This window comes from Notothenia rossii, assembly GCF_949606895.1.
Source record: "Notothenia rossii genome assembly, chromosome: 5".
Lineage (NCBI taxonomy): Eukaryota > Metazoa > Chordata > Actinopteri > Perciformes > Nototheniidae > Notothenia > Notothenia rossii.
In genome coordinates this window covers 58,704,830-58,719,622 of record NC_136903.1, presented here as the reverse complement: position 1 = coordinate 58,719,622, position 14,793 = coordinate 58,704,830, and the positions used below count along the sequence as shown (strand labels likewise).

General features: G+C 39.6%; 1 protein-coding gene across 1 annotated transcript in view; it reads left to right on the top strand.

The window, feature by feature from the left end:
• ptprt (protein tyrosine phosphatase receptor type T) overlaps window positions 1-14,793 on the top strand; it is a 452,551-nt gene that overhangs the window by 310,473 nt on the left and 127,285 nt on the right. Inside the window, 2 exon segments of the mRNA XM_079681220.1 lie at window positions 3,145-3,280; window positions 11,707-11,739. Coding sequence (XP_079537346.1) covers window positions 3,145-3,280; window positions 11,707-11,739 — 169 coding nt within the window.

Below are 14,793 nucleotides of genomic sequence, written 5' to 3'. Positions count from 1 at the left end.
AAACAGATTGCAGCGCCTGTACAGCTTATGTGTACATCTCTTACACATCGCTCTGAAAACTTCGAATATTTAGGTGTTCTTCTGTTGGTTAACTTAGATGTTCCTGAAGTATTAGTTTCCATGCATTCTCATACTCGATGATTGCGAAGGATTATGTGTTGTTGAAATCTCATACATCAGTCGATCTTTGTTTGTTCAGCAGTAGTAACTTGTTACTTGCAAAACAAAAACATAACATCGCTTAATACGATGTGAGTTGAATATAGTTGCATTGGCTCCCCTGAACTTTTAATGGACCAACCACTGCTGTTTAAAAAACTGTGCACAGCTTGAGATCTTCCCCGAGAAACTTGTCACATACGCCAAGTTTGTAATGCTGCGAATGCAAGGACTTTCATCATTGGGCCCTGGGCTCAATTACCATAATTAATTGTAATATTTTTTGAAGATACAGTGATTCAACTCGCAATAAATGCGTTGTAAATAGTAGATTAGTAAAAACTAGGGGTGTAACAGTACACGTACCCGTACCGAAATTATTCGGTGAGATTATTCACGTGAGAACGTGAACAACCTTTTGGAAGTAATCTCAGGTGCTGCGTCGCAGCATTCAGAGTAATTTGCTCACATTGGGTTCAACGCTTCATAGAGCGAGCAAGTCATTTCATTGGACGAGAAGCATACTATGAGAGCTCACAGGGATGCGTTCAAATTTAGTCAGTCATTTGAGGAACTGTCGAAATGGTGAACGCAGATAAAGTTGTGCTCGAAAATCCTCCAGCATCATTGAAGTCTCCGGTTTGGGAACATTTTGGTTTCGCAGTTACGTACAAGGATGACGGACAAAGACAGGTGGACCGAACCAAAGCTGTTTGTCTGCATTGTTCAACTAAAATTGTTTACGCGGCTGGCAATACATAAAACTTGCACACTCATTTGAAAAGGCATCACCCGAACGTGAATATCACCGGTAGCAAAAGAAAAAAGACTGAAGTGCAAACCCAACTCCCACTAGCATTTAAGCCTCCACCACTCGCAAAAAGTTCAGACTGAGCCAAAGCTATTTTAAACGCCAAATATCATTATGTTGCCATGTTAGCAAAGCGCTACCTGGCTGTATCTGCTACCTCTGTCCCTAGCGAGAGGGTGTTCTCCACAGAAGATCTGCCCTTTCGGCAAGCAATGTGGACAAGTTATTTTTTCTTTAAAAAAACATGAAAATACAATGACAAGCAAGTCATAATGTCAAACTGGCTGCTTAGGTACTTGGAGAGGGTCCGAGTCCGACCCTTGTCAATTAACTACAGGAGTCCCTCAGGGCTCTGTTATTGGTCCCCTCCTCTTCTCCTTGTACACAAACTCGCTCGGATCTGTCATTAGCCCGCATGGTTTTTCATACCACTGCTACGCTGACGACACCTGACTAATTCTGTCCTTTCCCCGCTCAGAGACCCAGGTCGTCGCATGCATCTCTGCTTGCCTAGCAGACATCTCTCGGTGGATGTCTGCTCATCACCTCAAGCTCAACCTTGACAAGACTGAACTGCTTTTCCTTCCGGGAAAGGATTGTCCCACTCTTGACCTAACAATCAACATCGGCACCTCTGTTGTTTCCCCGACTCAGACTGCAAGGAATCTGGGTGTGATCCTAGATAACAAACTGTCCTTCACTGCAAATATTGCTGCTACAACCCGCTGCTGCAGATACATGCTTTACAACATCAGGAGGATATGTCCCCAGCTGACCCAGAAATCAGCGCAGGTTCTGGTCCAGGCTCTCGTCATCTCACGCCTAGACTACTGCAACTCCCTCCTGGCTGGTCTACCTGCATGTGTCATCCGACATGAACTGAGGTCCAGTCCCTGCTGTGGGGGACGCAGGGTTCATATCCGATCCCTTTGTAAACTAATCATTTGAAATAACTTACAAAAAAGCACTTCAGTCAAGTTTTAAAAATGAGGAATTCTAAGCATCAAGCAGAGCAGTTCCCCTCTCTGCATTCAGAGGTCACACATCTTGCTCCTCCTTCCTTACTCTTTCAATGGCTTTGCCTCCTCTCATGTAGTCTATTGACAGCCTTTACACCCACCCATACAGTGGAAGCACAACTCAAACTTGCTTGAATAAATATTGTCGTTCTGATAAATCCACACTCCACACCAACCTCACATTCTCCTTGCAAGTGTTGTTACATATCCACTGTGTGTTCACTTGTTTTCCAGCCCTTTCAATGTTCAATGTGTGGAGTTTAAACCGTCTTTGTATAACTTCTACATTTGTGCAATTTTTGTCCTTGAGCGGTTTTCAATGTTTGTAAAAACCAACAAAAAACCTTGTAGCATGAAAATTGTTGGCACTCTTATTTCCGCATATTATATCTATTTATCTCTTAAGTCCTTTACTTTATGGACTGATTGCTTAATTTCCAAGTAAGGCATTTTTTTTCATTATCTTTTGTAGATTCACATCCATTTTTGGGTCCAAGGAATGAAAGAAGTGCTAACGTTTTTAGGGCAACTGTATTTATTTTTAAACCAATGTATGGCTGCATTGCACTGTAAGTCTTAAATATCCTCAGGATGTGATTTCCCATCATGTTCTAGGATGTAAAGCTTTCAGTCACTGAATTCTTAAATTGAGATGAACTATTTTGATATAAAATAAAATATTTACAAAAATGGATACAAAAGTCTTTAAAGAATACTTAAGAAAACTAGATGTCACCTTTGAAAGCATTGCTTCTTTGAACTAAGGTCTTCTGTTCCTACACATTTTTTTTTTTAGCATGCTCCTGATGTGTTCATCCATCTGCATGATGTCTATGAGTTGTGTTTGACTCTTTGTATATTTGTATAAATAGAGTATCTTCACCTTGGGATCAGATGTGTCCAGTATGTTTGTGGCTAAGATATGTGTCTGTAAGAGTGTGTGTTTATCAAGGATGGCTACCAAGGGTAAACCATCTTCGGTGTGTTCTGTATGAGTGTGTGAATATGTGTTAGTGCATGTATTGTGTTTATGTGTGCATGCCCCTCTGTGTGCTTGATTTTGTGTGACTGCTTTGCAAATATGGTTTCCTATTCCAATGTGATTATGTGTGTGTATTTGTGTGTGTGTGACGGGCTGTGTGTGTTTGTGTGTAGGTGCATCTACCCAGGACTCAGATGCGATGGAGCCGGAGAAGCAGGTGGACAGCACGGTGAAAATGGCCGGAGTGATCGCAGGGATCCTCATGTTCATCATCATCCTCCTCGGGGTCGTCCTCACCTTCAAGCGCAGGTAGGTGACAACCTGACATCAGGACACATCATAACACTTAACGATATTATGCATAGCATTTTATGTAAAAGATTACCGTAACCTAAAGACAAGAGAATTGGTAGTCTCCATTGTGCTGCGCTTTAATAATAGTACTAGGGATACAAATAAATAAATAATCTTTATAGCACTTTTCATACACAGGATATAGTGTATTTCAAAGTGCTTCAACAATTTGGCACACAACACAAGTCAAACAGAAATAGGAGATTTAATTAAAAAAATTAAATAGGGTTAGGGTTAAACAACATATAACCCACTCAGTAACAGTATTGGCCCGTCCACACAGTGGCGTGCGTTAAAAGCTTCACCATTCACTTTGAATGGGGTGATGTCACTTTTCGCCAAACTGCATTGTGGGAAGCGAAGCGGAGCTTTGCTGGCGTGGCTCGCTGCAAAAGTTGATCAATGTTCAACTTTTGAAGCCTCGGCGGAAGCGTCAGCCAATCAAATCATATGCCAGTACAAGCTCTAGCCAATCAAATCCACTGCTTTTGTGTCAGGGGCGGGAGATTCATGTGATTGGTTGTTGGTAGAGTTTCAGACAAGCTCACCGATAAGCTTCAACGTACGCCGCTGTGTGGACGGGCCATTAGAATGATATAAGACACATTTAGTAAATATAAATAATAAAAGGAAATACATCGATAACTAATAATATAAACTAAATAAATGAATATATAAACAATTAAGTAAAATAAGTTCTACCAATAGAATGAGGATATTGAAATACATATAATATGTTTTCACAGAGCCTATGATCTTTATGACCAATGTGTCATGTTGTTATAGTTACTATTGTATAATATAATTTGTCGGTGAATACAATGCTAAATGTAACGTCTTTAAACCACAAGATCAAATACATTGGCAGGCAGATAGATGTAAATGTTAGGTGTCCTCATATTTGATATGCAGGTAGAAATGAGCAGATAGGCATGCAGAGGGAAACATGCTTCATTTTAAATGTATGCACAAGGGAGACAATATATCTGGAGGTGAAATCATTTTAATATTTAATAAAGCAGATTTAATGAGAATTGCAGTGTCAGTCAGCACAAACCCTTCCATTAGACTAGTATTGAGAAAAATTCAATTATGTACTTTATATTTTCTAACTCTTTTAGCCAAAAAAAGACCAATATTAGAGGTTTAGATATTTGGAATATGTTTGATGTAACTTTGTTCCCAGACACACAGTGCTCTGGGTCTTTGATCACATGCACACTGGCTCGCCACCATCACCTGCCTTCCTTTACTTTCTCTAATTCTCTACATCACTTCATCCATCCCTCTCTGCATCACCTTCATAATGCTTATACATTTTGATTTGCTAGGAATCCCATGTTTGATTTGTTTGTGTCATTCTTGTGGGTGTTAGTTTATACGTTCACATTGCTGAGAAATCAAAATTGAAGGAAAGGACAGTTATTTATTTTGTAATGCAGTTTTTTTTTAATAAGCACACTTTGTTTGTGAAGTAAGGAGTTGAAGCGCACATGCTCCACAAAACAAAAGGGAAGGCATGTGGATTTCTTGATCCGATTGCCCAAGGGGTTGAATGCTGAGTCTTTAATTTAACCGAATATCCAAATAAAAACAGTGTGGACTTGAAACATGTTTCAGAAAGACTACACAAACATTTATGGCCATTTGATCCTGTAAAATATGCAGCGTCGTTATTTTTGTGCAGCGTTTTAACATTTAGAAGTGCTCATTGTGATCAAAACTAGATCAATGTTCTAATTTCGGTAGAAGCTGGATCACTGCTGCATTGTCATGATACAGATACGATACGATATACTTTATTGTCCCCGTAAGGAAATGTGTTCTGGGCTCCGTCCTTCAATTCTGCATACAGTATACAAACATAGTAAACATTAAAATACATATCATCAATCATACACCGTTTGAACAAACACAAGATAATGTTTGATAACAAGATAATGTATACTCCATGCACGAACAGTACCACAGTGAGGGAAACTATCGCATACCTTATTGCTAGTCAGACTACAACATTACATCCATCTCAAGTGAGCAAAAAGGAGGATGGAGATTCAAGAAGGGCAAAAGGTCAGTTCAATCAGGAGAGACGTGATGTATGGAATACATGTTTATTATCGGGTCACATTATATAAATGAAACATAATGATGACAGTTTATAACAAGTGAATGAAATGGTGTTTGGCGATTAGGCCCAGGTTTTGTAGGATGTCATTCGGGAAGGGAAGAACCGTTTCCGATGAACCCCCCCGGGTCTAGACACTGGTGGTGGTGATAAGTGGTTAGGTCCGGTTGGAAGGGAGAAGGTTGGGCTTGGCCCTGAGTTGGAAGCAGGAGGCGAAGGGGTGGAGGAGGGTTGCGCGTTGACACCTGGAAGACAGCTGATGGAAAAGGGGAGAGCATATATAGAGGGATTAACAGGTGCGATGATTAGGCTTGTGAACGGAGGGAAGTGATAGGTTAGCTGAGGAGTGGCGCTCCCTATCATTTAGTGAAGGGAGTGAGTATTGCCATGACGCGCAATACAAAGCGATAGGTCTTCCTGCCTGAACTTTGCTGAGCTTCATTTAGCAATGCTAATCAGAGGCTAACTGCTACGGCTATATCCCAAACACCATGAGGATACTAACAGAGCAGGGAAGCGGAAAATGCAAGGAGTTAGGTATAAGTAGAGACTTCAGAAGAGGGTGCTGGTAATAATATAAGAGAGAAGAAGCAAGAAAGGCAGGAAGTATGAAAATGTATGATGTTGGGAAATTATGAGAAATTAAACTTAGCAGCACTGGTTAACCTCAGGGTCAAATGGATATGCTAACTGCATGCTAACCAGAATAACAGGGCATAATATACATGCACATGCCAATTAGAGGGCAACCACCACCAGAGTAGGAAGAGGAAGCAGTTGAGATGCTGCTCAGATGTTATCATTAATTCAAGCTAACTCAGGCTATCATTTAGGCTGAACGTCTGTGTACAATTCAAATAGAAACATTCAGCATCTATGAAAGTATAAAAGACAGATAGAAAGAAAGCCAAGCAGATATAGAGAAGATCATACTGTAGCTTGAGGATACACATATATAATGATGACATTAAAAGTAAGTTGCAAGAAGGAAATATCCAATCGTGAAGATGATAGTATGGAGACCAGAAAAGTAAGGAAGACAATGATGCTCAGAGAAAGAAAACTGATAAAAGTTATGCAGACAAATAGATTCGGACAATGGGAGGTTTACCATACCATAGACCTCTTTCGAGGTCATCTATATGTCATCCCACACACTGAAGCCATTCGTCCGGGTCAAAGAAAAGTGTTTTTTAAATTGAAAGTGTCTTACATGCCTTTCAGAGTCCATTAACTATGCTGCGACAAAGCGTTGTCGTGAAGTGAGCATGCACAACTGTCCAATTAATCTTTCAGAACGCCGTTACACGTGTTCCAAATGGACTTTGTTTCTCAAGAAAAGCCAGGGGGGTGTTGCTAATAATGCAATGTAAAAGTGAATAACGCCGGACATGGCTGAAGTCTTAATGGAGATTCGATGTTTCGACAGCCAGGTGGCCCCGAGGGCTCATGCAGCCGGCACCAGAAGATACACTTTTCATAAAAGGTTGAGAGGAGAATGGATGAATAATGAATGTTAGTGAAGCTCCCTAAACACTCGCTGCTTCTTCTCTGTGTGTGTGTTATGCCTGAGCAGCAGACCTCCGCTAAGTAATGGAGAAAAGGTGACGTCTCTGCAACTGCAAATTGATGGAAAAATATGTTATTTTAACTTCTTGAACCTCTATTTCCTTTCATCAAAACACTTTAAAATTCAGACCCGGCAGACATGTTTTGTGATTGTATTATATTTGAAGCTTTAATTCTGCTTTCATGGAAGGTCAAAGAGATACTCAGCCTTGATCGACCTACTTGGTTTAATAGCTTAAAAATAAACATCTCAAAGAAAAAGCACATAGATGAGGTTGTGTAGGCAAACGTGAAAAATAACAAAACAAAAAGGATAAGTATAGCCGTATGATTCTTACATCTAATGCTGCTGGACATCTGCGCTTTCACATTAGTGATCATTGTATTGCCTTATAGGTGCATTTGTGTGGAAATATCTGAATTATGAATCCCTAACCACCTCCAAAGGCTTTCTGGGTATTTATGAGGCCCTGGCTAGCATGGCGGGGTCAGCCTGGCAATGTTTCAATTATTATTTACAGTGTGTCTAAAAATCTAATAGCTAGGTCTAGTAACTGAGTGTAAAAAGGCTCACTTACACACTTTATCTCAATGTGTCAGATAGTCAAGGAAACAAAAATAAATTACCAGAGCTTTCTTCTGCCTTGTCGTAATATCAAAGCCTATGACAAATAGTGTTTGTCAAAGTCAATCCAAGCAGCCTCCAAACTTGTGTTTGACCAGTCCGTGACAATCAGCACTATGAATTTTAGGGCTGCATGATTTATCAGCTATTGCATATAACAATATATTACTTAATGTGAGAAGGAATGATCCTATTCAAAAATGTAATCACATTTTCCTTGAAAGATGTAAACAAATTATCATGGGTCAAGGATTTTGTATTAAGTCTGTTTAACACAATTTGCAGATTGTGATGTCTCTCCAGCACCGCAATTCTTAATTTGGTTAATTATGATTTAGAACTTGTCAATATTGCGATTTTGATTAAAGTACAAGAGCAGACTGGCCTCTGGTTTCAGACAGAAGGTAAAAATAGGTGGTAAAGCACAGGCCTTATGAGAAAAATAGAGCTTTTTGAACATGAAAGCATGTACACATGTCACAGTAGAGGCAAACAAAACATATATCAAGCTGAACAGCTGCATAATAGGGCAACTGTAGTTCTTTGTTATTTCACTTCAGGAAGGTTATCTATTTGTATATTACATAATTTGAATTCAATGTCCAAAGGAAGAACTAAAGGATGGCTACATTTACGGACATTGAAATGAATTCTAACCGGGATTAGCCCATGATAGATAAACGGGAAGTGTTTGGTCAGTTGTGAGGTAATGGCACAACAACACTGCCCCTTGTGACATGATGAATCATGATGACACATAGGGACTACAGAGGGGCATTGGATGTTATCTGAGAGCAACAGGCCTGCCACAGGCTACTGATGCTGCTAGACAAAGGATTAGTACACACCAAAGATGGGTACTATACACACCAATCACACACACACACACACACACACACACACACACACACACACACACACACACACACACACACACACACACACACACACACACACACACACACACACACACACACACACACACACACACACACACACACACACAATCACGCGTCTGTTGCTGCTGTTGAAGCAGTAAAACCACAGAATGACACAAAGATATTTCAAAGATTGGATTGTAGACCAACCAATTTGCATTTTGGGTTAATGAGCATGCAAACGCACTGCAATTTAAATATACACACAGCTACACATGAATACATATTAAAACACACACTAGTGATCTTGACTATCGCTTCATCATTGTATTAAGTGTGTTTGTTTGGATTCTGTATGTTTTTCCACCGAGTAGTGATCTTGTGTTGCCCCTGCTTTTATGGTTGGATATAAAGTGCGACTGTCATATGGCAAGTCAGTGCAATATCACCATCTGTGTGTGTGTGTGTGTGTGTGTGTGTGTGTGTGTGTGTGTGTGTGTGTGTGTGTGTGTGTGTGTGTGTGTGTGTGTGTGTGTGTGTGTGTGTGTGTGTGTGTGTGTGTGTGTGTGTGTGTGTGTGTGTGTGTGTGTGTGTGTGTGTGTGTGTGTGTGTGTGTGTGTGTGTGTGTGTGTGTGTGTGAGGGAGTTTGTTTGTTTATGTGTATGTGTGCGCACGTGTGTGTGTTTGCTGATGGCCTGATAATCCTCCTTGGGCATTTGAAGCCAATATTGACATGGTTAGAGGCATAGATTGTTACACACGTGGACACACACACAGATTGAGAAGGGGAGAACTCCAGATGGATCTGTGATTGCAAACACGGAAACACTGCCCCCAGCCAAACACTCACACAAATATGGATGTCCCTTCTGCGTCATTAAAGACAATTTTTACTTCAAGAAAGTTCCTAATGGTCCAGAAATATTCACAACAGTTCTAAATATCTTTACAATAAAACGCATACATTTTATTCAAAGCATCACTAAGACTATAACTGTTTCCCTACAAGTCTTTGACTGCTACAAAGAATAGGATACCTTAGCTTAAAGGGGCCATAACATGTAATACAGGGTAGTTTTGCGAGATGGTTACCATTAGAACACTGAGAACAAATGGTCTTAAACAGTAAATATGTTATGCTAAAGTATAAATAAGGATACATATACAGTAAATGTGTGGGCAGATACAGATGCAGAAGGCTGTTTTTGCCTCAGTGTAGAAGCTAAGATCTGAATCATTATTCCCTGACAAAATAACACAAGGGACAGGATGTTGGTGTTCTAAGGAAAAGGCTAAATAAGTCTGTTTACAGCTGAACACATTTGTACTGTAAGGGAAAGTGTGCTTTTACTTAGTGCATAAATTGATCAAATATAAAGAAGCTCAACTGTTTTTTCAAAACTGTGTTTCAACAAGTGTAAACACATTCACAGAATAATACATTTTGCACAAATTGTCGTTGCCTTGCTGTCAAATCATACATCCATTGATTCCAGGCTCATCATTCCAGTACACCAATCACATCCTTCTCTGGCTCTCAACATCTTAACAGCAATGGGTACAATGATAAGCAAACATCCCATGGTTGCTTTTGATATATTTCATTCTGTTGTTTTTCCCATTTCTTTTAATCAAACCATAATGTACAAGTACATCAAATCTGTTCTTCGTTTGTTCTGAAAGAAGAATGAGTATCAGTCAAACAAGTGTTGCAAACTTAATATTGTGTTTTCCAACTGAATTGGCAGAGAGAAAAGCTCCTTAAACTCAATATTGGAATAACTTTGGCATACAAGATTCACTGGTTTCTCTTTGAAGTCTGTTTGAGTGAACATTTCATCAACACGAGTGACAACAGGGTGTGTTCAGATTTAAAGACTGATTGGGTCAAATTAAATTCCTCTGCTAAATATGGCTTCCTGTCCACTTCTATATGAATGTTTCCAGTGTCTCCTGACTCTTTGCAAATCGTTCCTGGGGCCATTTTGAGAAACTGTTCATGTCACTCATGAAACTCAGGGAATTTGACCTGTTGTAATATCCATGTTTGTCACTTTGTTTGACAAATCCTTAACTGTTGACATATCACTTATCAGCACTCTTAATGAAAACCTACAAAAGTCCCACAAACTGGCACACTTTTGTTATGTATTCGGCAAGAGAAAGCCTGTTTGCAACCCATATGGGGCAGGTCTGATCTTTTCATGGCTGCCTACACAGATGAACATCAAATGAAATCTGTTCTGCCAATCTTAAGCCCTTCACAGATCATTATTTTTCATTGTTTTCCAGACATAGGCTACACACCAATGTGTGTATGTGTATACCATTCATGTTGAAGGATTAACAAAAGGGATTGTGAATGAGAGTACAACTGTTTTCGCCTCCAGTTTATTGTCAGTGTCAGATAGCCATGACGTTGGTTCTTTTCCAGAAAATAATATAAGGAAGGTTATTTTGTGCCAACATGAATTCATCCTGAGAATAAAAATGTTGTAGTAAGTCCACCATATCTGCAGAAAACAACAGAAAAGAGAGCTGCTGTGTTTAAGAGTCAGTTCTGAAAAGAGTGGTGCATTAATGACCTATTTTTGTAGGCCGACCCCGAAGTTAGCATCGCAAGTGCTCCCTCGACCAAAAGCAAATGGATTTGTTCCATTGAATTCTCAAATGTTGCAGAAAATAAAATTGGTGGTTCACACAATTTTATGATTCATTTTGGCAAGCAGGATAATCTGAACACCACTTTATATTAGTTGAAGCATAAATGCAATTGCCAGAAGTAAAAAGCTAATGCAAACATCACGGACGCTTGGCTTAGCATCATTAAGCTAACGGCGGCTGATGTTCAGCCTGATGATGTTTAGTAGTCACATTTAGTCACTTGTTCAGATCCACCTTTTTTCTTATACCCATAGAAGCTTCGTAAATCCATCAGTGGGCTATTTACTACCGTAAAACACTTTCACAAAGACGTTGACTTCGAGACGAGGGAGTTAGCAAAATGCAAACTAAGGTTCTAGGTCTCATTCCTGCACCTCTCCATTTGGATTCAGTATGGTCAGTGTACAGATGTCTAGGGTTTCTCATCACAGACTCTTTGCCCTTTAATGTCTCTCTATCTTCCTGTTTCCTGTTTTTGGCTCCACCCCTTCCTGTACCTGCCTTGCGCTTGCTCCGATAGAGAGATTCACACATGGAGAACTCTGAGCGTGGGGTATTGTATGTTTACTTCTAGACATCAACCCATCCACTCCTCCCCTCACTGTGAATCTCACCTTGCATTTCCTGGTTTTCAGTAGTTTTCCAAATGCATCTTATGACTAAGGCTACACTTGAAACATGGAGGTGGGATATCCAGTATTGGTATGATTGAACAGTTACATTCTAGGGAAATACTTATGCTATAGTCATAAGGTACAAAACACAAGAGGCCTAATCAAAAGAAATGTTAACATATATATTATTATCTTTTATTATGTGCATCCATTACAAAATGGAAATACATCTTTAAAAGCAGATATCCACGTTAGAACAAAACTCAATTTTAGCTTTGATTGAATTGTTGATAAAAAGCCACACAGTATGCTGTCCAAAGCAACACTCAAATACGTTTTTGGAAGCTACACATCGTTTTTCTTTAAAGTGTGAATCATGAAACACCTCATATTTTAATCTATGTGGCACACATGTCATTTTGTCTTGGCAGTTAAAGCCTGAGTAATGGCATTGGGTTAATGCTGCCCTCACATTTAACAGCCATATCTGTGTCACTAAGTGGTTGAAATGTAGGCTTTTCTATTCCTTTGAAAATCAAATACGAGCCATAGTAGAATTCCTCATGTATGCACCTGTCTTGCATTTGATGGCTAATAATTCATCTAGTAATATATCAGGAACATATTCAGGTGAGAATGGGACTGTTAAAATGGCTTTGTGTGAGCTAACAGTCGGATATGTTAGCAGAAATAAGATGCTTTTGGTATAATGTCCCTAGCATTTTTGATCATATAAGTCAAGTCACCTGTACATCATTGTTGCACGTCACATGTCCTCAGTGATTTATGTTTTTGCAAAGAGTGCACGTTTACAGTTATCATTGAACCAACATTTGAATCTCATGACTTCTGTCTGGTAAGAGATATTTGGTTATCTGTCTGATACTTTCGCCGTCATTTGCTGTTGTTGCATTTTCAGTAATTGTGTTAATTGCAAAGATATCAGCATCTCTTTGGATGTGGAAATATGAATTCTGCTGCTTTTTTATAGTAAGAGCATGTTCACATCAATTATTTAATCTCATCATAAAACGCACATTTACTCCATAAAAATCCAGCCAACCTGCCAGCCTCAATATTAGAACAAGGTAAAGTAATTGATGCAACTTTGTAGGTCCGAAAATATGTCTTTGGCTGCAATGACTATAACAGAGGGCGGAGGTATGTGGTGAGATCTCATCGTATGAAATATCTCCTCCCACACTGTTCTGAGCTCAAAGACAAGGCACTATGTGACCGTCATGGTAACTAACGCCTTGGAGTCATTTATTTTTAATAACACCCCAGCCTACATTTAAAGCTGCATACATCTTGAACAGTTTTCCTGAGAAACTGGTATATGAAAATAACACATCATTTGCACTTGCACTGTTTGAAAGGTATCTTTCACTGAAAGTTATCTTCCAAACAGTGCATTTGGAAATTCTCTAAACGATTTGAAGGTATTCGTGTTTACTCAAATATGTTCATCACATCAAGGGAGATGAGATAGTGATAGTAATTGTGATGGGATTTAGTCCCCAATTTCCGGAAAGTATTTTATTGAGAAAAATGGTTTGTTTAATGTCTGAAACATGACCTTAACCTCAAGAAACAAAGTTATAATTGTTTAAGTTCTTCTTTAATCTTAAGTGTAGATTTAACCAAAGTTATCAAAGTTATTAAAAATGATCCCAAAGTTCTCCAAAGTTGGCCTACTTGACAGAACAGTTTCTGACCCTTACAATTTTCCTTAACGTATAAAAGGAAAAACAATATTCAAAGCAAACTCTGTAGCTAATAATACGATAATATAAATGATGGAAAAATAGGTTGGATATTATTGTGTACAAAGAGTAAATTAATTTTAGTTTTGAGTGACTTTAGTGACCAAAATTCCTCCTTGAGTAGAACAAAATGTGCAATTGCACAGCTAAAGTGGATTATTTGGGAAATTATAGGATTGTCATGACCCAAAGTGTCTCTAATACCTCATTCACACCAACGGTGTTTCAGGGCCGGTTCGGAGCTGGAGCTTGAAAAGCACTGGGTTTTCCTGTTCACACTGTTGCGCAGTGGCGTTTTCTCATGGAGGCCAAGGGAAGCCAGGCTTCCCCTGTTTTTTCGGATTGTAGTTATAATTTTAATAAATAAATAAAAACACTTAGTTTAGTTTCGGAAATTCTTTGTTGTGTGTTGCTGCCGGCCCGTCTCTCCCCCATTCTCATTGAGTATTTTACAAAGAGTGAAACAGCGCCCTTCTATATGTTATGGTGAAACAATAGATTGCACTCTCTGTTGCGAGAGGAGGCCAGCCGAAATGTGCTTCCCTTGGTGAAAAAAAATGGAGGGATTGACCAATCAGATGAGGCTCACGTCATGCCCCTGCCAACCTGTGATTGGTCAGGGCCATGCCAAGGGAAGCCAGAGGCGGCTGGCTTCCCTTGCCTCACAATCCAATCAAATCGCATCAATTTAGTGGTGCAGTGACGCGTCCCAAAAAGCGGAAGTAATCTGCGCTCGGTTTCCCTCGACAAAATAGCAATGGGATTTCTCAATAGGATTTTGAAAAATAGCTCGAGAAAAGGTCAGTGGAAAACGAACCTGTTAGGTAAATGCACGTTTTGTTCAGTCGGATAATATCCTACTTTTATAATTTTCGAATCATAAATCTTATCGATAGAAGATAGATAGCGTCACTGCACCACTCTCACCGCCTTTAGAAAGTAGCAAGCAACTGAAGCAAGTGCAATTATGGAGGGTGGAGATTTGGAGTATTTAATCAAAAATAATTGTACTAAACTTCCGCTGCAGCAGCAACAACAAATACAATCTGATGACAGGCCAATGCCCAAACTGGAGCTGTGTACAGCGAGGAACAAAGGAGCGAACCGGACGTAAAACGTTAAAGGTCTCCTGATTTAGTTTGTGAATAAATGCTTATTAGAGTTTCGGCTGGAGAGTGCGTGCGGACCTGTCGGTCAGATAACAGGCGTGTGTAAGTCCTGCATCTG